This window comes from Haemaphysalis longicornis, unplaced genomic scaffold, assembly GCF_048455015.1.
Source record: "Haemaphysalis longicornis isolate Haplotype H1 unplaced genomic scaffold, Haemaphysalis longicornis Haplotype H1 scaffold_29, whole genome shotgun sequence".
Taxonomy (NCBI): domain Eukaryota; kingdom Metazoa; phylum Arthropoda; class Arachnida; order Ixodida; family Ixodidae; genus Haemaphysalis; species Haemaphysalis longicornis.
Genome location: NW_027526331.1, coordinates 1846143 through 1871355, shown reverse-complemented (window position 1 = coordinate 1871355; position 25213 = coordinate 1846143). Strand labels below are relative to the sequence as shown.

Here is a 25213-nt window from a genome sequence, read left to right as displayed (position 1 = left end):
CGACACTGTGGTACCTTGTGCTGCGTGCCCGAGATGGCAATACGTGCTCTTGTCGTATCAGGTACTCGCTGCCGTCTCGGCCAGCCTGTTTATAGCAGGTTGGGACTTGCGTGTTTTCGTCACTCTTTCTATGACAGCCGCGTCTGATGCAGTACGACCTATGGTACGACAGTGATAGTTGCTTCTCAGTGGAATGGCGGGCTCAGAGCCGTGACAGTACTACCACGTGTTTTTGAAACCCTACACGTCAGAATTCGCTTCTCCTTCCCAGTGGAGGGGTGGCTCATCACTGTTCAAGACGGACGGTTTTCAGTTATGGTTGTGAAAACGGGTGGACGCTTGTCGCAGATCGTAAATCTTTTTAGACATAAAAAAAAATGATGATTGCTATTGGTTTCCCCTTTGAAGCGGGGTGTTGACATGTCATCTTACCAAAAAGGACTAATATTACCATGTTTTACGCTCTTGGTTTAATACTAGACTGCTTAGGGCAGGCACTAAAGCTTATTACGCCCGAAATACTTTCTTTTCCCTGTTACAGGTGGTAACTGTCCTAGGCAATATTCCCCTCTCTGCTTTTTGTCCACCACCATTCTAATCTTCTTTTCGTCCCCTCGACAGCTTTGAAGTTAACTTCCTCTCTGATACCCAGTATTCTGGAAGCCCAGTATTCCCTTCATGTACCGTATAATGCGGAATATAGGTCGAGATTTTTTACAGAAAAATTTGCCGAAAAGTCACCCCTCGACCTATATTGCAGTCACTGGCAGTTGTCATCTGGCGGCCGGGAAGCCCATCGAGCCCATCCAAACCCCAAAGGCACCATCGCCACCACCATCAATCGCACGCGACGCCATCTTTGTTTTGTTGCTTCTCTCGCTGTCGGCGAATGTGTGCGTGCAATTTTCTTCTTGCTCAAAATGAGTTTAGGCACTTGGCGCCAGTTTACAGCAGCATTTAAAAGAAAAGTTGGTGGTTTTCCAAGGCCAATGACGTGTCCGCCTTGCGCCAGTTCGGTATCACCAAAAGAAGCGTTGCTAGCGGCATTAGCTGAAGGGGCACCTCTCAGTATGCAACGCTCGGAAGGCCTCGTTTCATGGGCGCTGCTCTGTGCACCTGTGCTGCTGTACAAAGGGGCAAATTTTGTCCGCTAGCGTCGTGCGATGTCTCTACGAATGGATACCCCAAGACGTTTGTTGACCGCCTGCACAGACTGGCTGTCGTTCCGGTCTGCACACGAGTGTCCCATGCTTTGCGCTCGCTTCACGATGACATCATCTTGCGAGTGTTTAAGAAGTGCTGCATAAGCAATTCCCTGGACTGCAACGAGGACGACAGCGAGCCAGACAGTTTTAAATGAGTAATCTGAGATGAAACAAGTTATAGTCTCAATAAAACAATTGTTGGTACCTAATTATTTTTTTTTTGCATTTTTCGGCTACAAGGTAAGGGGGTCGACCTATATTCCGCCTCGACCTATATTCCGCATTATACGGTAGATTTGGATGGATACCGTCACGTTCTAACACTATGTGCCGCATAGTTTCTGTTTCTTTTCCGCAGACCACGCATACCCCATCATTTTGTGAATACTTCCCCACAAAACTCTTAGTTCGCAGGCAACCTGCTCTAGTCTCAAAAAGCAAAGCACTGCCCTGGGAATTATCATAGAAATTTTCCTTTCTGATGTTTAATTTCTCAGCCCTGTACATCTTTAACTTTAAGTGTGCTCCTCCCCCCCTTCCCCTTCCCCCTTGGGGTCTGTGGGTTTTACGAATTTCTAAGTCACCAGGGGTTGGCAGGTATGCACCATATTCTCTCACCTGTGCAAAGCCGGTGGCAGTGCAGCTGGCACCAAATGTCCCTTATTGGGGACGGAGGATACTTCTCTCGAAGGAAACGGGAAGATTGAGAAGTGGACACGGCAGAGGGAGGCCAACCTTGTGCAGCGGCAGGAAAGAAGGGACCCATGAGCGCGCCCTGTGCATGTGCAGGCGGACGAGGAGCTGTGCCAGGAGGCCCTGGAGCTGCTCTCGCTGGCCCTGAGCCTGCAGCCGGGGGCGCTGCAGCAGCTGCTGCAGGAGCCCAGCTGGGCGCACTTCGTCCTCGACCTGCTCCTCCACTGCCCACACAGGTGAGCTGCTTCCTTCCTTCCTTTCCCCGTCGTGGAGGGAGGAGGAAAGAGTGTCGACGAGCGCTTCCTGGCTGCCTGTTTGTTGCTTTCGGGGCAGTATTTTTTTGGGGTATCTTCAGCGGTGTGCAGGCTGGTTGAAAAGGATGGCAGGCAGTCCAGTGGCTGGAAGATGGTACGGAACGTGCGCGAAAAGAAAGAGGGGGTTGGCCACAGCATGTGGCACACGTGGCTGGTTGCTGCACACTCCGGGACCACCAGGCATTCTAGCTGGTGCTCGGCAGTAGTGACCGAGGGTTACCTGAAATTTGGAGGCGAATTCCACGATAACTGGAGGGCATCTGCGCGAAAATTGAACATGGTTGCTGAAGTTTTACTCTTAGTTGTGCAATAGGATCGTTATACTTCGCCAGCACACAAAATTAGAAAGAAAAAGTGCACTTGCTTTGTATTTTCAAATAGCGCAAAATAACCGAAGTACCAGAGATCATTTGGCAAGGGTGTGGGAAGGAAGAGGGGGGGAGGGGGAGGACTTATATGGGTGGGGTGCTTTCATGGTATTTTATGCTAAGGGCTACTTGATTGATTGTAGGGTTAAACACACCGACACAACGCAGGCGATGAGGCGCACCGCAGTGGAGGGCTCCGGATAAATTTTGACTACCTGGGTATGTTTAACGTGTGCTGAAATCTCATACACGCGGCGTCACGCGGCGTTTTCACTTTTCGCCTCCATCAGAAAAGCGGCTGCTGCTGGTGGGAATCGAACCCGCATCCTCAAGGGCTACTGAAGCTTAGGCCTTCTTCTCCACCAGCGAACTACAGTACCTAATTGCAGTAGCCAAGTGCAGTGTTGCTTGCAGTTCTCTTTCTTGCTTCTGCATTGTAACGTTTACTGCTTGTAAGGCTGAATGGTGGGTGCCAACCGGTTTGCCTGGACTACAGAAGGCGGTAGCAGAACAGCCATGTAGTACGCTAACAGAGGTGTTCACCCTTGAAAGTTGGTGTGCCAAAAGACACCGTCGTGCGTACATCGTAAGCTGTGCAACTGTTGCTCCTCTGACTGCACGTGTCAACCGTGTTTGTGGTTTTGTCGGAAAGAGCAAGTTAGCGCAAAGAACGAATGTCCAATTCTGCGTGAAAATGGGTAAATCTGCTGCGGAGATTTTACAGTGGTGTTGCAAAGAGTCACACGAGCCGTTTTGAGTGGCACGCATGGTGCGAGAGCAGAATGAACATCGCTGAGAGATGGGGAAACATCACGGAAACTGCAGACAGGCTTCACCCTCGAAAATTCCGAAGCCGTTTAGGAATGTGTGTGGGAGGATTGCCGGGGAACAGTCCGCAACGTTGTTACCGTCGTCAGCGTGTAGCATGAAACAGTCGAGGCAATTTTTGTGTGGATTTTTGATACGCGCCTTGTCACTGCCAGCTTTGTTGCTCATGTGCTGACTTGTGAGCGAAGAAAAAGTGCACTGAAGTCTGCCAAGAACTGTGCAAACATGTGGTGGTTGGTCTGTCCATCGAGGATCGCCAGAGGTGCGATGAAGAATAAGTTTACGGGTGCGATTTGAAGCAAAGCAAAAGTCTCCACAGCGATCTCTTCAACCGAATGAGACGAGGCAGGTTTGCAGCTCAACCAAGTGTGTGCGTTCGTTGTTTTTGTCAACGGCACCGTGCATCAAGAATTCGACCCTCCCTGCCGGAGCATGGTAGCAAGTTCTACTGCCAGGTTTCAAAGGATTTACTATGGCAGGCATTTGGTGGAAGCTACTGTTTCTGGGTCGCACCAAAAATGGGATGCCCCTCAATGACAGTGCAGCCTGCCCTGTTCATGTGCGAGTTTATTTCCCAAAACATTGTTTCGTTTGCGCACCCGTCCTACTCGCCAGTTGTAGTTCCTGTGGGCTTTGCCCTCCCCCAAAAGATGAATGAACATCCAGCTCAAAGGTCCTCGCTTTGACACCACTGCGGGGATGCAGCATGAACGACAGAAGGTGCTTGATGGACTTCGAAAAGGGGAGGACTTTGAGAACACATTTCAGCAATGGCTGGAACAGTGGGGTGTTGTGGTGTGGGCAACAGTATTATTTTGAAGGTGGTAGTATGTATATGTATTTGTAGATTGGTTATTAAGCACCTCGCTGTTAACACAACTATTCTCTAAACTTTCGGTACTACTTTGTACGGGCTGTGTGAACAGGCCAAGCTATGTGTAGTGATATGGTGTTGTGTTTCATAAGCAGTGTATCAATACAGTCACACCTCAATGCAATGAACTTCAATGTAATGAAATACTTAATTTTCTTTAGCTTCAAGTGTATGCACACCATGTATTTTCCACCTCTGTGTAACAAAGTCCCATTTGCCTTTTCCCGCTGAGTTTATTCCGCAGGCAATGGAAGGGGGCTACTCACTGTACATTTGTGCGCGCGCGGTGCTTCTCTGTTAAAGGAGCCATGAAGAGAAAACAAAAGTTTGTTTTATTCGAAAGATTAGGTGTTTCATAGTACCCCAAGCGCTTTCCCGGAAGCAAATGATGCATTATTCACTGAGAAATAAGGCAATTTAAGCCAAAATTTTAAATCTCCCGCTAAAATTGAACATTCCGTGACGTGTACAATGGCGTCATAGAGCCGGTCCATGAAACAGATACTTAGTATGTCGACTCCATATAGCACCCACACGCGGGAGTCGATCGAGACGGCGGCCATTTTAGAAATACTAGTAAAACCTAGTGCACCCGCAGCCCTAGTCATGGAATCGCCTGATCCGGAGAACAAAACTCTCGCCGAGGAGCTCGGGCTTACATTTAACAACCTCACACCACAAAAACGCTCAATGCTTCTGAGTGCACGAGCGGCAAGAGTTGTGGGATACGCGGTGGACGGGAAAGCGACCATTCCGCGATAGCCAACAGACGAACGCCCAGCCGTCGGCACCGCTGCCTCGTCAGCCCCGTCGCGACGGACGAATATAGACTGGTACGTATGTGCCGTGTTTTGATTACGGTTAATAATAGTTCAATTTCAGTAGCAGTATCACTTATGCCAGTTGGCCGGTGTCGTGTATGGAAAGCCGTTCGCGCGAGCTCTCTGCTTCGACCAGAAAGATACGAGCGTTAATGCGCGGTGTTTACGGCATTTTTTTCCCCAAGGTCAGAGCGATTTGACGAAGTCGGCGACGAGCGCCAGCAGGTCCCAGGAGTGAGCTAACGTAAGGGTCCCTGCCGTAACTGAACAAACTGAAGTTTTCAGTGGTTGTAAACTGGAAACGAGCTCGTAACGACAGCAGCAAGCCAACACCATTCGAAACTTACGCGACGACTGGCACTATCTCGTCGCTTCTTGCTGTTCCTTACTCCCCTCGTTTCTATTTTTACCTTTGCTGGTTGGCGATATGACGGACAACCTCCTGCGAAGGGATTACGATACGAAGCAAAATCGCGGCTGTGCGTGCTGGAACGGTTCGTTGGCCCCGAAGAGCCTCGAACCCGAAAATTCGTCTGCGCGACGGCGAGATGTCGAGCTCGGCCGGCGCGCTAGTTTCGTACGCATTGGCGCACACGCTTGCGAGTTCGTTCTGACCTTCAACCGTTTACTCCACCGTTCTTTGTCATAAAAAGAATGTGCAGTATGTTTCACGGGCATTTAGCTCGCTATGCAAACTGTAAGCCCTGCCTAACATGCGTTTGCTTTTGCCAGCCTCCGCCAATCGCAGAGCTTAGCCCATGTGACGGCATAGGTTCTGTTGCGGGAAATGAGCTGGTGGGTCGCATGACCATTCCCGTTTTTCCTAATTATGTAGCTTATTTGAGCGAAGTTTGCGTTATAAGTGGTGTCGTTATGGTTCTAACGAGGCAATCTTTCGAATGAACCAAACTTGTGTTTTCTCTTCATGGCTCCTTTAATGTGTTGAAACAGAAGGTGTCGTCAAAAAGGGCCGTACCTTCATCTTGCAACGCCGAGATGTCCCTAACAAGGCCATCGGTGCAAGACCCAGAGTGTCCCAGCATGATTGGAAAGCTGCCCGTGCAGCGTTACAGGAATGTGGGACGAGGGTGTTGCGGGGCTGCCCTGCGGACGCACTGGGGCAGTAAGCAGTGTGGGTGTGGTGTGCGCGCAGGTCGATCCGCCAGTGTGCGGCTGACCAGCTGTGCCTGATTGCGACCAAGTGCAGTGCCAGCCAGCACTGCCTGCTCTTCCTGGTCGAGCTGCTGTTTGCCCAGCTGCCCGTGAGTAGCGACTACTGCACCGTAGTAGTGCATTTTCGCGCGTATAAGCCGCACACCCCCTTGTAAAAATGCGTCAGGTTTAATTAACTCTTCTAAACCTAGCTATCACGAGTGAAGAAAAAGACTGTGCACATGGGGTTTTATGAAAGTTTGCCTTTGCTTGCGACTTCACAGACTGCCATCTAGCTATATTTACTGTATGATTGGACTCGGCCTTTTGCTCACACACTGACCAAGCGACAGCAGGGCAGCAGTTTCACCCTCACCTAGTCACATGGTACCACAGCGACGAGGCTCCGAGCAAGTGAAACGTTGAGAAAAAAAGGTGCAGGTGGTGTGCCGGTGGCTTTAGGTCACTTGCAACGCGATCAAGGACGCTTAAAGATGGAGTGTAGTAGAGCTTCTGCTCTAAAAAAGAACAACTTCATTGCGCAATTGATCGAGGAAGGAAACGTTTGTCTTACAAAAAGAAGATCGCTCGTTATGTCTTATTGACTTGAATTGCAAACACATTGGGGTTCATTAGGCTTCATCACAGTCTGGAACTCCTGGTCAATTAAAAAAATGAAGTGCAATCAAAACTCAGCACAACTCTTTTGCAAGTTTATAGTCTTGAAACAAATTCAAACAGCCCAAAAAAGGGATATGGGCAAAGGGGTAAAAACATAGACAGAGACAAGTGCTGAACTTCAATGATTATTTTTGAAGCGTCCAAGCAATTTTATATCCTAAAAATCAACAGAAAAAGAAATTGTGCTGCTCTTTGCTGATCTTTAGGACATAAGAGTGCTTTGGCGCTGAAGGTTGTGCCCTTTTTCTCTTGATGCTTTATTTTTGTGCTTGGAAAATTCCACGCCACCAAGTGTCCGTCTCTCTTCTTTCACTGTTGTTGGTTTGAGGGGGTGTTGATAAGGAACACTTGAGGTCCTCCTCCTCCCACCCCCCAAATGATGGTGATGATGTGTGCAGCGCCTGGAGGGTTCGGGCGGCGGGGGCAGCAGCAGCCCTGAGCTCTTTGGCCTGCTGTGCCGGCTGCTGGGGGCGGCCTACCAGTGCCCGCTGCCCCAGCTGCAGCAGCTGCTCGCCGACGAGATCACCTGGCTCAAGCGCATACGGGTAGGCCACCTCTTGTTGCGATTAGAATCGGAGAGCGTTGGCTGTAGTCTGTGTAGTGGCCATTCGGAACTCGGCAGGTAGCGTTTGGGGCGCTTGCATTGGCATCATCAGCTTGGGTGTGCCCCAAGGATGCCCTCTGTTTGCGCTCTTCTTCGTGTGGCCCCCAGAGACTTGGGCTAGTTGTTGGAGGGGGGCGCAAATATGTGCCAGATGAATTAGTTGCAGCAGGGAAAGTTGGAAATCTTTCATTTTTGATTGTAGCACCAAACAAGCACGAGCGTCCGTCCTTGTCTTTTCTCTCCTTTGTGTTGTTTGGTAGTGCAATCAAAGATGGATTAATTAGTTTGCAGCGTAAGTATGTTCTGTGTAGAATCTATTTTGTTCTATTCTAGTGACATTTATTCTATGAAAAAATGTTGCTAACATGAAAGGGATGCTAAAGGTACATTTTCAAGGTGCATTAAATGGAAAAATATTGAATCAAATTATAAACCAGAATCAAATAGGGCCGGTTTGTAACAGGAAATTGAGTCGTGCTGCTATTTGGCATATTTTTCTTTTTTTCTGCAACCACCCTGGAACCTTGCCCTGTGGCGTAATGATAGATCGCCTTGTTGAGTACATTTGTGGCCAGTTTCGGGGTACAAGCCATCACGAGATTCGTGTCTATTTATGTACAGAGGTTTGCAATGCTGGAAGGTCTGTGTCTGCCAGTGTTTTGGGAAACTTGTCGCGTGCATGGGAAAGGTTAGGGCATTTGTGTTTGCCAACTATTTCCACCCATTCTGCTTCTTGCCCTCTGTGTGGACGCAGTTAATGGAACGGGAAAGACAACTCATCACTTTGCGGAAAAAGAAACCTGGTTCACAGCAAATGTAAATTTGTTTTGGAGTTTAGATTGTCATACCCTGCTACTCAGTCACAACTCAGCTACATGAGAATACACAAGCGATGCCTTCCTCTATTCCACTTGGGCTCCCATCTTCTTTTCTTCCCAGTGATGCTGTGTCTACCTTGTAGCTTGGCATTTCCTGTTGTTGCCACCGTCACATCGCCCTCGTAATGTGTGTTTAAATTTCTTATTTTGTAGATGTAAATGAGTAGCAGAACATCTTTAGTTATGTTCGTGGTCATCATTTCTGAGTACCGTACTAAATGATTTTAGCATTTGAAATTTTGGGGGCTTGACCCAGAATGAACATGGGCAAGGATGGCGGGGGGCTTATATGCAGGCGAAGTATGGCAGATTGATGCCGCAGGTCTAGGCAGTGAGGATCCCGTAGAGGAGGACGACTGCTTCCTCCTCCTCTACATTTCTTCATAATGTCCTACCAAAGCCACAAAACTAGCTAGTTCTGCAATGTTTAGTTTGCCCGACTCCTTGCCCGACTTCCAGAAAATAAATATTTCTCGAGTTTGAAGGTGAAAGCACTATGGCTTCTGTTACAATGTCAACTAACAAGCAGTGTCTACACACGGGCCGGTGGTTTTTGTGTTTGTGCTGGCCTAGCGCAGCCACGGGTGGCTACGGCCAGGAAAAAGCAAAGTTAAGTTAGTTCATTTTGAGTAAACGAATGTCTCGGACAGTTTGGCTCTGTTCTTCCTTCTTCGCGGGCCTAATGGCCTTCTTCGGTTCGTGGTAACCAACTGCCCGGCCATCCCAACTTCTATCAGCTTCCCCTGGCAATATTTGTCACAGACCTTCTTCACTGCATCGTATTTCCGTCTCTTTAGGCGTGAATTACGTCGGCAGTCAGGCTACACAGTACAGCTTCCCCAGAATCAAAGCTATCCGTGGCCTGGGTGCACTTGTTTTCTTCTTGACGTGTCTTGTTTGTCTTACGTGCCATCACAGGTTCTCCTTTCTGTGATGGCACATGGAGGAGGGGCTTGACGTGCTGAAGCAGCACCTTGGCTGCGAGGTGCATATCATAGTGGAGGGCTGTACAAAAATTTGGACTGCCCGGGGTGGGGAAGGGAAAAGGCCACTGTTTCCTTTTTGTAGTGGAAAATTTGTTGTAGTGGAAAATATCTTGTAGTGGAGAATCTTGTAGTGGAAAATTTTTTGTTGTGGGAAGTCTTTTGCAGTGGGAAATCTTGTAAAAAACCTTTTGTAGCAGAAAATCTCTTGTAGCAGAACTCTTGTACTGGAAAATCTTTTGCAGCGGAAAATCTGTTGTAGCAGAAAATCTTGTAGTGGAAAATCTTTTGTAGTGGAAAATTTTGTTGCAGGAAGTCTTTTGTAGCAGGAAATCTTGTAGCAGAAAATATTGTAGTGGAAAATCTTTTGCAGTAGAAAATCTCTTGTAGTGGAAAATCTCGTAGTGGAAAATCTTTTGTAGCGGGAAATCTTGTAGCGGGAAGTGCGCCCGAGTGTCGCACATGTTTGCGGGTGTGCAGGAGCGGGTACAGGAGAGTGGCCCGCTGTCCCCGGCCGAGGAGTCGCTGCTGGAGGGCCACCTGGGCGTGGCCCGCGAGCTGGTCTGCCTGCTGTCCCCGTCCGAGAAGTACCACATTGGCTCGGACCCGGCCAACGTCACCTCGGGGAACCTCGTCAAGGTGAGGGGGCGGGGGCGGGCAGGAGGTTTCATACTGATATGCACCAGGGGGAAATCTGGCGCTAGGGTCTGGGTTGGCCGCGCTCTAGCGAGCATGCTGTCATGTGCCAGGTAGGCATGTTCCACTGGTCCTTGGCGTCGTGGCTCACCAACAGGTTCAATTGTTGTTGCCTGTGGCTGCAAGAAAGGAAACACGCGGTATTATTGTAAAAAGTTATCTAAAGTTGCTTTGCCACTGCTAAAGTGGAGCTCCAAAAGATTTGTTTGTCAGGGATTACTTAAAAGCTTTGCATGCAAGATGAACGGCGGAAAAAAATGTTACTCTTTTTTTGTTAATTTTGGCTTCGGGAGAGAAAAGAAGCCATCTGTACAGCCAAGCCAGGTAGGAAAGGAACACTGCTAGCTGCTACTATGGTGGTGCCCACAACAACATGCAGTGGCAGCACCAGATTTACCACTAGTATATATTATCTATTTATTTTTATTTAAGAACATACTGCAGGCCATTGGCATGAAAGTATAGGAGCAGGGGGTAAATGCAGTGTTTCTTGCAGAAATAGCGTACTAGTGGAAGGGAGTGAATGTGAACATCTTCGACAGAACTCTGTCTGGTTGGGTTAAACTTAAGAGGCAAATACACCAACCAAGGGCGTTTATTGAAAGCGGTCCCAACGTTTCGGAGCCAACTCGGCTCCTTCATCAGGGGTGACTATGTACGACAAGAAGCAGCGGTTAGATAGGTGTCTTCTTCTTTTTCTTTTTTCTTACTGGATTCTTGCCCTTGCGCGTCGGAGGCCGTGGGCGTAGATGGTGGGAAGGGCTCCGAGGGATCTGTTCAGGCCTTGTCGGTTCCCTTGTATGTGCCAGGACTCAAGCAGTAATCTTTGTGAGTAATTCGTTTCGGTGCCAATCACCTGCGCGCCGTCAAAGTTAATCCAGTGGTCAGCTTTTTCGCAGTGCTCGGCCAATGCACTGCGCTGAGTGTCGGACTTGCGAACGTCGTTTTTGTGTTGGCGGTGTGAAAGGGAGAAAGTGTGGAAGGGAGACTGGTGGTGTGACTGTGTGGCAGAAGGGGCATTGTGGGGATAGTGGAGATTTTTATTATTGGCTTCGTTGTTGCCCTAACTTGACTCGGGAGTTTTTTAGTAGCTGTAGAGGTGTGCTGGAAGAAAGGCTCGTTTAGCTGTTCAGTGATTTAGCAGAAGAAATTTTGGTTTGTGACTCTGGTGGACCGTGCTAGTGGACACATTTAGCCTTGCTATGTATGAAATTGTAGTTTATAGATTGCACTTCCAAACATATACATAACAGCAGTTTTTTGAAAGGTACAATTATTTACAGTTTATTGGTGAAATATTTAGAAAAATAAATGCATAAAAAAAGTTTACACACAACGTATATAAGCAATTCCTAAAAATTATTTTGGGAATTCTAAGATATACAAATTGTTCCTTTGTTCCTTGGTTATGATCCAACATATAAATCAACACTGTACACCAATTTTTCGATCTTTGTGGACCCGTAAACCTAGCGGAACTGACGGCTGTGCCACTCTGCAAAGCCACTGCAGGGTAAGTCAGTATCTCTTGAATATGCATCCAAGCATACTATTTTGTGTTCTCTCACAAAATCCTGATCACTTCAGTGGTAAAAAACAAGAAAAAAAATCCAACGCTTTTGGGAAGCGTTGCGCATCACTTCGCAGCACTAATCTGACACGAGCCCCAGGCTACCTTGAAGGTGATAACGCAATACGATGTGGTGCATTTGGCAAAATATCCCCATCGTACGCTGTCCAGAACCTACACAACAAGGTAAAACCGGCACGTTTTGTTTATAAATACAGCTTGACGTCAAAACGAACCTACCTGGCAGCACCTGTCAAAGTCTGAGGCATTTTAATGTGAGCGTCTTCATTGGAACTGCTGCTGAAGTCCCTGCCACAGCTGTCCACTTTTGCGGAGCGCTCTGTGAAGCGAACGCCATTTTCACACAACTCGCCACTATCACAGGTTCAAATTTCACTCTCAGCGCCGTCTCCGCACGCGAAAAGCCAACAAAACATACTGAAATTGAAAAAGGAGTTGTCAAAAAATAAGCCAGATGGTGTTAGCTGCCCACAAGGCGCCGTTTTTAGCTTTTGTGGGACATTTGAAATCATCAGAACTCCATGTCCGATGGCCTATGGCACCGTAAGGAAAGAGTTAAAAGGGGCCAGGCATGTAGCATATGCATTCACGCTGGCGGCAACAAGTTAGATTGTCTTGGGGTTCTGGAGGTGCACCTCTTTTTTTTTTACATAAGCTCGTTTCCTTGAGGCGATGAGGGTAAGAAAATGTGGCAGCTCGAATGCATCACAGAAACAAAGAACAGAGGGGGCAGCCATAGCTGGGTAGTGACAGCGCAAGCAAGCTGAAACAAAATACATTTTAATACGTGTCAAAACAAATGCTTGGGTTAATTTGGAGATTTTTTTTTCATCATCATTATTATTATTATTATTATTATTTTCACTACTTCAATTTGTGTGTGTCTTGTCGCTTGTTTGTTTCTTGCTATATGTTTCTTGTATTTTGTTTTCATGTAACTACCCGTGCGCCAGCACTCAGGCCTCTGGCTGTTCCTGGGCACGTAAATAAACATGATTGATTGATTGATTGATTGATTGATTGATTGATTGATTGATTGATTATTATTATTATTATTATTATTATTATCGTCATTCAGAGCATGTGTGAAACTAAGGCCTTAATTTCATTAACAGAGTATAATGAATTAACATTATGGGCAGTAATGACCTCAGCAATCAATCCTTAAACACCTGCTATCGCACTTTCCGTCATAACTTGTGCAGAGCTGGCTACAACATCATAAAAGAGTATGTCAAAGCTGAGACTTTTGACAAGGTATAACATATTGCCAGGAACCATGCCTCTTGATTTTTCTACTTATGTTTTGTTAGCAGTGCCTTGTTTCTCCTGGCTAGCTTAGCGCGTGTTCTAAGCGAAACGTGTGTTTCTTTCTTTTGTATGCCACACCTGCAGTCTTGTTTTGATAGGACAACGGGTGTTGTCTGCCAAGATTGTTCTCGTTTAATCGGAAATATTCTCACTCTAAATCGGTGTTACTGGAAGCAAGAGCACAACAGGTAAATGTGTGGAAGACAAGCGCCGCAACATTCAATTTGCCGATGCTTGTCCGTGCACATTAGTGTGTTGGCCGCTTCTCCGCTGCTTGTGTTTTCTTCTAAGTTTTCGCGGAGGACAAGTTCGCTCCAATAAATGTTCGTTTCTACAAGCACCTTGCTCTCTTCTTTGCTGTGTGGCAATACAGTACCAGAGTGATTTTTCGGACCTGGAGGAGAACGAAAAATAGTCCGAATAAAGGAGCAGTCCGAAAAATTCGTGAGTCATTACTTCTATGGAACAACTGGCGGTTCCTCAAGAAGTCCGAAATATCCAGCAAGTCCGAATTTTCGGAGTCTGAAAAAGCAGTCGGCTACTGTATTGCGTCGCCAGCGATCGCAGCCGCTGTTTTTCTGAAGTGGATTTTTTGTGCGATTAGACCTAAAGTCTTCCCGCCCTCCTGTGTGATGGCAACGTTGCTGCCGGTGTCGGTTGTTGTGCAGGAGCTGCTGGAGGACTTTGCGTTCCCAGCGTCGCGGGTGGAGGCGGCGCTGCGGGCGGGCGGCTCGGGGGACGGGGGCGGCACCTCGGCGGTGGCTGTGTGCCCCGGACCCGAGGCCCTGCGCGCCGCCCTGGACCTGGTGGTGGCGCTGTGCACCCAGTGCCCCGAGAACCTGGGCCAGTGCGCGGCCCTGCTCTCAGACATGTTCTACGCCGAGGGGGGCGGCGCAGGGGGGGAGGGGCCCCCCACCGAGTGGGAGTACCTGCCCCCCGTGGGGCCCCGCCCACGGGGGGGCTTCGTGGGGCTCAAGAATGCCGGCGCCACCTGCTACATGAACTCCGTGCTGCAGCAGGTACGGGCTGAGCTCCGCCTTGGCTGTTCACTGGGGCTGCTTCCGTAAATGACGGGATGCAGCACTAGTGGCAGCAGTGGAAATCCCCTGCTGGACGTGGGGGGCTCTTTTATTGTAGGAAAGAGTCGAGGACTGGGCCAGTTGGTACAGGTTTATGGTGGTACAACAGCACAAACTGATGGGACAGAAAGAAGGAAACAACAACACGAGTGCTGACACGAGCGTTGTTTCCTTTGCTCCCAGTGTCCCTCCCCCCCCCCAGTGTCCCAGTTCACCCAGTGTCCCAGTATGAATTGGTATTGTACAGAGGGCAACACATTTGTCTATAACACAGGTTTCGTACTTATAGCCTTATCTTGCCTCGGCTGAAAAGCATTTGAAGAAAACTATTGGGTCATTCTGAAGTCTTAGCCATATATTTTGACCTCAACGTTTTTTGTGACAAGCTTGAGTCTGCAGTTTTGAGAAGTAACTAGTTGAAGTTGAACTCAGTGTTATAGACAAGGGTGTTGCGCACTGTACAATAACTCTTCACTTGACTGACAGTTCATTCAGTGTAATCTGGTGTAGCCGTGTTGAAAACCTTCTCAATTGGTGGACTTTTCAGCAGACTTGCAGTTCTTCAACGGTAATGCCTCCCTGGTGTTTCCTCTTCTCCCCTTAATGTTAGAACCTCTCAGATTAGTTGTGATCAGTGAGTAGCCATCAATTCTTTGTGGTCGTTGTTCTCCCTAAACATTGTGTCTTGTAGGAGTGTCACATCCCAGTGTCTGCAATAGCTGCTGTGCTGGGCTGCAGCAAGGGGCCTCACCTTCTGGCCTCATTCAGGCACTCGGGAAGAAAAAATGGTGCAGGAAGGAAAAGTGGGGCAGATATGACGTTCTGAAATAGCTAGCAAACTTTGGAAATCTTTCTCACTTCTTCAAATCTTCAAATGGTCCACCCACAGGGAGCATGGCACTGATTTGAAATGCTAAGCAGGTAACAAGACTACACTGAGTGTACAGTTTAAGTTATTTCTGCTCTGACGCATCGTCGGAGTCCATCGGCCCTGTACAAAAATGATGGCAAATGCCTTTCCTTTGAAATGCAAAGAATGGGCTTGTTTTTTCTGTATCAGAAAAGTATTGTATTGTTTTTTGAAATGTGTCGGGAGCTTTGCGGAACGAGTACGTGTGGCCTGGAACGTTCTTCCCCTTCCCTTTGCCTCCCGCAGCTGTACATGATCGACAGCATCAGGGAAGGCATCCTGGCTGTGGAAGGGGCTGCCACAGATCCCAACGAAGACTTCTCCGGCGAGGAGAGGCCTGAGCACGAGGTGGGAAGCCCATTAGAAGAGTGCAAGCGGGGGTTGTGAGTGTGCAGAGTGCGCGTAAGTAGAATGTATGATGTCTGCCCTCAGTCATGTAACGGTTCCAGTGTAGTGCAGCCAGTGTGGTGTCACATGGACTGGCCTGACTGCACCTACCCCCACTGTGGCCAGTGTCGACCAAGAAACGTAGCCCTCTTGTTACAGCACTCTGTCCAAGTATGCTGTGGAGCGATTTTTCCCAGCGAGAAAGGGAGTAATGTGACAAGGGCAAGTTTGTGTGTTTTTTTTTTTTTTTTTTTTTTTTTTGTAGAGGAAATTGCTCGCCTTCGTTGTGCCAGAAAGCATCTTTTGTGGCCCACAAGTGGCCGATTCAATCGATCAATAGGGAGCCCCCTGAAAGTACGCGACTAATAAATGGAAGGAGGCACGTGGAAAAGGGCCCAAAAGCCAAGTATGAAACGCGATGCTTTTTGCAGCTTTTAATCTTCAAATTACTGCTGTAGTTACTTTCGTCTTACACTTTGTGAAGAACTGGCGCACATGTTTACTGTGTGCATTGCGGCAACAGTGGTGTTGTCGCGTTGGGCAGCTACTGCCTCGTGTCATGAGGGGAAGCTTGCCTTGTGTGCAACACGCATTAGGACGTAGCCGCCAGAAACATTTGTAACTACCTGTATATGCTTTTTATAACCATAATTTCACTTTAAAAGCATAAACAACTCGATCTCAAAAGCAGTTAATAAATTAGGTTGTGTCCTCGTATGTACAAACTGGACCACCGTTTCCTAACCATTGCTACAGTAGAATACGTATGCACATACGTATTATTGTGATCTGTACTCCTTAAGATAACAGCTTTAGTTTTGCTTTAATAAACATTTTAACTAGACAGAAAAGGTACACCAAGAATACCTACTTGACGCATGCCGTAGAACGCCAAGGTGTCCATCTTGCTCTCTTGTTTTAATAAAGCGTTTAGTGAGGCATTCTCAATATGGCAGCATCGTTCTGTAGAGTGGGAAATGCGAATGCTGGCTGAGGGGTTCAAGTGGGGATGACGACAATTGTAACTCACAGAAATGCTCTTAAAAGTCGCGTGCACAATTGTACACGTCGTGTCGCAAAGGGTGAATTGATTGACGGCAAGTGTCCGGTGGCCGCAGGAGGCCGGGGGCCTGGTGCGTGGTGGCGGATGCGAAGAGGAGGGGGAGCAGCGGCGGGACTACCACCTGGGGGTGCTGAAGCAGGTGCAGGCGGTGTTTGGCCACCTGGCGGCCTCGCAGCTGCAGTACTACGTGCCCCGGGGCTTCTGGCGCCACTTCAAGCTGTGGGGGGAGCCCGTGAACCTGCGGGAGCAGCACGACGCCCTGGAGTTCTTCAACTCGCTGGTGGACTCGCTGGACGAGGCGCTCAAGGCCCTGGGGGCCCCCTGCCTGCTGGCCAAGGCCCTCGGGGGCACCTTCGCCGACCAGAAGATCTGCCGGGGCTGCCCGCACCGGTACTCGCGCGAGGAGTCCTTCACCACGCTCAACATCGACATCCGCAACCACTCGAACCTGCTCGACTCGCTCGAGCAGTACGTCAAGGGCGACCTGCTCGAGGGCGCCAACGCCTACCACTGCGACCGGTGCAACAAGAAGGTGGACACGGTCAAGCGGCTGTGCATCAAGAAGCTGCCGCCCATACTGGCCATCCAGCTGAAGCGCTTCGACTACGACTGGGAGCGCGAGTGCGCCATCAAGTTCAACGACTACTTCGAGTTCCCTCGCGAGCTGGACATGGAGCCATACACAGTGCGCGGACTCGCCCGCATGGAGGGCGAGCTCATGGAGGGCGAGAACAACGGAGGGGGAGGGCCGGAGGACGAGATTGGGCGCGGGGGTGGGGGCGGCACCCGCTACCGCCTGACGGGCATTGTTGTGCACAGCGGGCAGGCGTCCGGGGGACACTACTACTCGTACATCCTCTACAGGTGAGCCAAGAGTCCGCTTTGTGCCCTCTGCTGTTCGTACATGTTCCCGCACCCCCCCCCAAAGAAAGGGCGATTAGCCAAAGATACGACACTTGCCTATGAGCAGAAATGTTTGTGCAGATACGACACCTGCCTAAGAGAAGAAATCGATATCTGTAGATTACACTTTAGGAGGAGAGAGTGGGGATCTTCGATTATCAACCCTGTACTTGACGTGGACTGTCTGTGAGACGTAGCCTGGTACTCATTTTTCACACAGATTCCTTTGGTGGTGAGGAGAGCCCTTAGACTACCTGCGGACTGTTTGCAATGAGTCCAAACTCGATAATCCAAGAACCCTAGTGTTGACAAGTGTTGCACCATGCAGGTGCATTGAGTGGAATGTAGGGGGAAAATATGCTGAAGAAAGCTTTGTGGGCAGCGCTGAATCAATTCAGCAAAGCGTTGCAGAGTTGCTTTCGATAAAACTCGGCCTCATTTCATTTGACAGGTGTGGCCGCAAAGGCTGTCTGCAGAAATTGTCAGGTGTTGCGGATACAAACTTTTTTTTTTTCTATCTGTGGTTGAGCTGCTGGCTACAAGTGCGGGGTTATGAAATTTTGTGTGGTGAACGGAACACAAGGAAAAGAGGTAGCGTATGCAGTACAAGTTAATCCTGTTGCAACAAACTCCACTTCCACAAAATTTCTAGTACAGTCAAATCCCGCGACAACGAAATTGACGGGACATGCGAAAAATTTCGTTGAAGCGAAAATTCGTTGAGGCGAAATCTGCCCCAACACACCACGGAAGGGCAAGAAAAACTGCCCCGGATGTTACCGCATCATTGGCAGCATTATACAATGTTTAGAAAAAGGAGTGACGCGCAATAACGTGGTGTTTATTTGGGTAACAAAGATACCAATGGTTATCTGTTTTTTACCTGCACGCAAAGAGTGCGTGAGGGGAGGGGTGAAGAAATGCAGGCGCAAAACATACTGCTGTATAACAAGGCCTGTCCACCGAGTTAATTACTTTCAGATAGCTGCTAGCCCGTCAGATGCTTGTGGAAGCCCTATCTCGCTTGTGGCAGGAGCAGTGCCCATTATCTTATCCTCTTGACTGAACACAGCAGCAACCGACCTTGGCAGGCAAGTCGCGTGCGCTTGCATTTAATGCGACCATGCGCTCGCAACTAAGATGAGGACACCGGTTCAAGGCTAAACACGAAAGCATTATTTTTGCTTTTAACTTTGAAGAATTGCAGAAGGAAAACTGCAAGGACAGCTGCTCACAGTGCATACCTGATGGCACCGCGCCAGCAGCAGGGCACATTCACACGATACGGATTGGCTGTAGCCCCGGCTTGGCGAACCGGGCCTGCGCCTCATGTAAAGGCAGCCAGCCACATTGTTATCACCAGCAAACAATGGCGTCCACCTATGAGTTTGTTTTTGTTTTGGGTGGTAAAGTATAGAATGGTTCAAACGGGCCTCAAAATGTGAGGCAAAAAAACGGGTCAAACCGCTTAGGGGCGCAGCTTAATGTTACCCCTCGGTCGTAGCAAAGCAGATACAGTACATGGATAGAGTACATATTCTGGCTAATAATTTAGTGGCATTATCAGTCCAAGGCTAAAATAAAACATATGAACTTTATATTTATGAATTGCGTAGGTTACAGCCAGCCAATTATTTTTGTTGAACTACGTCTGGGTGTGTGGCGAAACGGTGTGGTTCGGCTCTGTAGCCTTGTCTGCATTGCCACAGAACTTTGTCCCCGAATGTAGTCAGTTACAAGTTAGTGAAAAAAAGTAACTACTCATTGGTAATGCGTTACTAGTAAGTAGTTACTGCCCAAGACTTCCCTTAACGTGGTGTGGCGCTGGCTCGCCTATGGCTGCTGTAGTGCAAGCTTTTCCTTTGCAACGTATTGTTAACACTTGCCATGTGCTTCTGAAGAAGTGCCTCACCTTGGCACCTGTGATTATGGTTCGCCCGTGTTTTTACGTCATAATGTTCATGCTTGCGAAGTGCTAGCTTCAGAGTTATGTAGTGGCTCGGTGACTGGACTACTGTGAATTAGAGTTCAGAAAGGTGTTTTCGGGTTGTAAAAAGAACATTGGGACTCCCGAACATTTGGAGTAGCTTTTTTTTTTTTTTTTTTTGCACAAGAAACCTGTAAACAATAGGGACCTGTAACAAAAAAAAATATTTGATATTTGATTCCATGTTCATCTTTCTTTTTTGCTAATTCGATTCGATATTTGATTCGAAAGCTACTGTTTGGTATTTGCACACCCCCACTTGTGCGCTTAGTGCTTTTAAGTGAAGTGCTGAAGTTTCCCAAATAATTTCAAGAGTGTGAGTAAGCGCGAAATGAACAAGGACGAACGAAGTGAACGGGACACGGCACTTCATTCGTCCTTGTTCATTTTGCGCTTACTTACACGATGAATGCCCAACTCGCCCAAGAAGCCACTCTGATGATTTCAAGAGTCATTTTTTATAGCTCTTGGGGAAGACACTGCTCAATATTTTTTTTACTGGCAATACTTTGCCTTACAGCGGAAGATAAGGTGTTTGTGTATCAGTACACATGCATTTTAGGGGCAAAGCCCTTAGGAGCTCGGGCTGTCGGCGTCTCCTGTTGTCATCATTGTTTCATGTAGTCACGGTACTAAAACACGGGGCACTTGTTTTCCAATGCCTCGTGCTACAGTCTAATCCCGCTACAACGAAGTCCGCTTCAACGAAATTTTCGCTTCAACGAAATATTTCCAATTCCCCGTCAGTTAGCCATAGAAGTCAATCCAACAAAGTCCTCGCCACAACGAACCACTTGTCTGGCTTGCTTTCGCTTCAACGAAATTTTCGATGAATTGAGCTGGGTTTGAACAATTATTTTACAATAAAATAAGCATAGCGCCAGCTATCTGTAACTTTTTAAACATTCAGGACGCTTAGTTTCACCGAAAACATGCACGGTGCGCCCACACTGCCATCCAAAACAACACAAACTAATAGGTGGACGCCATTGTTTGATGGTGATAATGATGTGGCGGCCGTCTTTACATGAGGCGCAAGCCAGGTTCGTCGAGCCGGAGCTATGTATAGCCAATCCGTATCCAGTTAAAACACCGTGGTTGAAATCACGCGAATGTGCTCTGCTGCTGGCGCAGCGCCGTCATGTATGTGTAGCGAGCAGCTGTCCTTGCAGTTTTCCTTCTACAATACTTCAGTCAAAAGCAAAAATAATGTTTTCGTGTTTAGTCTTGAACCTGCGTCATCCTATCTTAGTCGCAAGCGCACGGTCGCTTTAAATGCAAGCGCGGTCGGCTTGCCTGCCAAGGTCAGTTGCTGCCATGCCTAGTCAGAGGATAAGATAACGGCACTGCCTGCTACAAGCGAGACGGGGCTTCCAACCGCCTAGCAGCTATCTGCAAGTAATCAGCTCGGGAGAAACGCCTTGTGGAACAGCAATACGCCTTTTTGTTTGCCGGCATTTCTTCGTTTCTTCACCTCTCCCCTCCTCCGCAGTATCGTGCTCTTTGCGTGCTGGTAAAAAAACAGATAGTGATTGGTATGTTTGTTTATCTGAATAAACACGACGTTACTGCGCGTCACTCCTTTTTCTAAACATTGTATTATGCTGCCAGTGATGTGGAAGTATCCATGGCTATTTTTCTTGCCCTTCCGTGCTGTGTTGGGGCAGATTTCGCCTCAACGAATTTTCGTTGCAACGAAATTTTTCGCACGTCTGGTCAATTTCGTTGTAGCGGGATTCGACTGTAGAACGTTTCATCTCTGTGGGCAAAAACGCACACTAAAATAACACACCGGGACACTCGTTTTCCAATGCCTCAAGCTAGAACACTTCATGCTTCAAAGACACGAGATTTTCACAGCAAAGCTGTATACCTCTACCCCCCAAAGGTCTCATCTCCGTGGGCAAGAACGCCGTGGCGCCAAGAATACGCTTATGCCCTGCATGCTTCGCCCCTCCCCGAGTTTCATGTTGGTGGACATGGCCCGGGATTTTTTAGAGAGTAAACTTCAGTTGTGACGGTAATCCCGGGTGCTTGCCCCTCCCCTCTTTCTGTCTTTTCTCACCGCAATGAAGTTTCATCCCAACAAACTTTTCCTCGTGAATTTCATTGCGGCAGGGGTTGACTCCACTTTCAAACGGTGGCCGCAGGCACCCCGGGGGCGTGTACCGGTGGTACAAGTTTGACGACGGCGAGGTGTCCGAGTGCCGCATGGAGGAGGAGGAGGAGATGAAGAACCAGTGCTTTGGGGGCGAGTACATGGGCGAGGTGTTTGACCACATGCTCAAGCGCATGTCGTACCGGCGCCAGAAGCGCTGGTGGAACGCCTACATCCTCTTCTACCAGCGGGCCCAGCCCCTGTTGGCCGACGGGATGGCCGACCTCAGCCTGCAGGACACTGGCAAGGGTGAGTCCTGCGGGGCTGGGACGTCTCTCACACCTGTGCTGGGCGGCCACTACATTGAACTGAGCGGTGGTTGGGTGCTGCAATGCGGCTACCTTTAAAGGGACGCTGAAGGCAACCAGCAAGTTCATTTCAAACAAAAGTCTGACCTTTCCATAGCCATTTTAGCATTGATTTGGTGCCAAAAGATGCCTTAATTGCCGAGAAATTGCTAATTAAACTCTGAACAAACGTGACGCAAACAGCGGCTGCAGCCGCTGTTTGCGTCACGATAAAGTGGAAGCAAGCAAGGCAACGGTGATGAATAACAGCATAGAAGCAACGGAATACAATGCTACCACGTACCAAGCGGTTTCGGGCTTTCCAGAACGTCCAAAGTCTCTCGGCAAACAGCCTCTATTTTGAGGCATGGCTGAACAATCAACTAAGTGGAGAAAACTTCAAAGTGCCTCTAACTTTAATGGCTTCTTCTTGCTGGACCTAATTTTATGGATTGCCAGGACTCGGGCTTGGGATGCAGCCTTTGTTTGCGTGTGGCCCTTACACAAGTATACCCCTTGCAAGCTGTTGAAAAGTTGGAGGAAGTTGTCAGAGAATGGATGCCACCAGCCTTTTCTGGTGCAGGTGACAGTGATGGCACGAGTGCAAGGTGGTGGCTGAGGCAGGCAGTATTTGCGAGACCTCCCCCTACTTTTTGCTTTTTTAAGTGCAGAGCACTTTAGGGACTCGCCTTGTCGTTGTAGCTTACTAGCTGCACCCAAGTAGACCCACACGGCATTCCGTCGTCGTGGCGAAACCCAGAGGCTTTGAAAGCCAAGCGGTTTATATAGTCATAAGCGTGCGAAACTCGTGAACCGCTGGCGCTTCTCATACATCACTCCGTTGGTTAACGCAAAGAAAGCTGTACGTACATTTGAGGCAAAATATACGTGACTAACCGGCAGTGCCCGTGTTCATTTAGTTAGGAACACTTGTTGGGTTTGTTTTAGATGCGACTGCATCTCATTCACTCGCCTTGTCCCTCCATACGGCGTTGTTGTTGTCTGTCCACACCCCTCCTCCATTCTCCTCGCCGCGCGAGCTGTGCTCTCCGCCGCTCACCCCCTCTCCTTTCCCATAGCGAACACTCTCTCGCGAGGGGCATTGGATTGGATTCGATTGGGTTGGCTTGGCTTGACTTAGATTTGGATTGGATTGGATTAAAGTGGACTGTGTTGGATTGTGTTGCGTCATAGCCACGGCAGGGGGTTCACGGCACGTTTCATGCGATGGGAGAATCAACCTAACGGAAACAACAACGGAACCCCCTATGCGTCGCATCTACACAGGGTTTCCCGCGAGAGGAGGTGGGAGAAATTTTTTAAGATAGCAAGCAAAAAAAAAGGGGAAGTGCAACACTGGCACGTGCGGGAGGAAAAGCAAGCACAAAAAGAATAGAACTCCCGCTGGCGCAGTTTCAGGCAAAAGGTGCGCGAGCACTGCGAAGGTGGGAAATTTGAATTGCATTGGGTGGTAGCAGTGAGCGGGTAACAGCGCTACAGCCCATTATGGCGAATCACTGCTCTGAACTTCCGACAGCTTTCACGTTGAGTGGAACGGCTTTAATTTTTTTCTCTCTCTCGCCCCCTTGTACGTGCAGTGAACGGAGTGATGCCGCGGATGCCGGCGGCCATCGAGCGCAGCGTGTGGCGGCAGAACATCAAGTTCCTGCACACGCGTAACCAGTTCAGCCCCGAGTACTTCCAGTTCTGCAAGAAGCTGGTCAGCTGCAACACCCCCTTTGTGGCCCTGGCACCAGACCAAGACCGGCTGGTCAGTCGTTGTCTCACCCACGGTCACGGTCGCCTAGAGGAGACAGGAGGGGGGGAAGGGGGGGGGGGGGGGGTAGGACAACTCTCAGTGCAAGGGCATCAGTTGCCTCTGTATCCAGTGTAAGCACAACATGGCACACAAAATGGTGGACAGCACAAAGAGCATTTAGGTACAGTAATTGAGTTTTTGAAAAGAAAGGGGGTAAATTTGGGTCTAGAGTACTTTGAAAGTTCCATCAGTCTTTTTGGATGGGCCATTTGCATGGTAATTAAAAAACAAACACACCTTTAGGCAGTTGTAGCAGCAGCATTCATTGTTCAGAAGTTTGGGTTAGCTGGAAATTTATTTTCAACAGGAAAGGCGCTGTGGTGTTGTTTATCGGTTGTTCGTGCATTTCGGCGTGCTTGGGAATATGTTGCATAAAATACATTTTGTGTGTACGTAAGCCTCCAGGTAGCCGAATCAACAGTAGCTAAAATTACACATGTGCAAAGGAACAAAAGGCCTTTTTTCCGCTGCCGTTAACTAGTACCAGTTTTGAATTCCAATTTAGCAGTGCCACTCTGTGTTCCCACTTTTACGTACTTTATGCCAGCTTAGTGGAAGGACTAGATTGACCGTCTTGTATTCTTATCTTGCGTTGAAAGGTTTTGCCTGGTAAGAGCAACATTGGAGTGGAAGGTTATACAGGAGCTAACTATTCTACGTGCTTTTTAATACGTAACATCCTTTGCCACATACCCCCACAGCTGGGACTGTGTAACGCCCTGCATTTCCACAAAAATGCAGATTTGGCGGAAGTTCCACCTTTACTTGTTGTGGTAGCGTAAATGGGGATCATTGGTCTGACAGAATATTGAAAAACAAAAAATAAGGAAAGTAGAAAAAATGAATTTTATCAAGAATGATCTGAGAAAATAAAAAATATGCATGTTATACATCTCCCCCCCCAAAACTGGAGTACAGTGTAGACCATTTATAGCGTAACCGCTTATAGTGCGGGACCGAATGTAACGTGGGTTTTCCTGGCCACTGGTAAGCCTTCCATAGAGCTCGATGGATAAGCACACCACTTAAAATGTGGTTGGCAGAAACACAATACCGTTTATAGTGCAGGTTTTTGGCGGGTCTGCTGATTGACCGGCGCAGTTGGGCCATCGGCTCAAGAGAAAGAAAAAAAAAAAAAAGACGGAATCAGCCATTCAACTCAGTGCTGCACTCCACGCTCTCCTCTATAACTTCGGCATACAAAAAGAAAAAAAATAGGCACCCTTTCGTTCGCGTATTCCGTTTGCACTCGCGTGATAACCACAACTGCCCTCGCTTGACGCACTTCGGAAGATAATGAGCGCCTCTCCCCTACCGCACTCGGTAAGTTATAATTATAACATTGTGCAGATAAGCAACTGCCTCTTTCCCTTTTTCGAACATCTTGAAATAGCGAGCCGTGACACCATGGGTTTCCACTACATGTACGTGGTAGTGGCAAGCAACTGCCTTTGGCATCACGAACGCAAGGTGGGGTTGAAAAAAAAAAAAATCCCGCTTGCGTCTTTATCACATTGTCCCACGGTATTCGTTCAGTTCATAGACCATAAGAAACGCTGCCATGCTCCTTTAAAACACAAACACAAAGGAAGTTAAAGCCACGCACGCCGCTTGTAAGGCC

The 25213-nt window shown here is 48.4% G+C and overlaps 1 protein-coding gene across 7 annotated transcripts in view; it reads left to right on the top strand.

The window, feature by feature from the left end:
- The window catches only part of Faf (ubiquitin carboxyl-terminal hydrolase-like faf), a 112485-nt gene that overhangs the window by 64726 nt on the left and 22546 nt on the right, over positions 1-25213 (top strand). For all 7 annotated transcript variants that reach the window (XM_077701627.1, XM_077701624.1, XM_077701626.1 and 4 more), the window contains exons 21-29: positions 1995-2134; positions 6257-6365; positions 7335-7481; positions 9882-10040; positions 13668-14018; positions 15235-15336; positions 16494-17302; positions 21479-21735; positions 23372-23544. In XM_077701627.1, the coding sequence (XP_077557753.1) occupies positions 1995-2134; positions 6257-6365; positions 7335-7481; positions 9882-10040; positions 13668-14018; positions 15235-15336; positions 16494-17302; positions 21479-21735; positions 23372-23544 (2247 nt within the window). The remainder of the gene's footprint in view (positions 1-1994; positions 2135-6256; positions 6366-7334; positions 7482-9881; positions 10041-13667; positions 14019-15234; positions 15337-16493; positions 17303-21478; positions 21736-23371; positions 23545-25213) is intronic.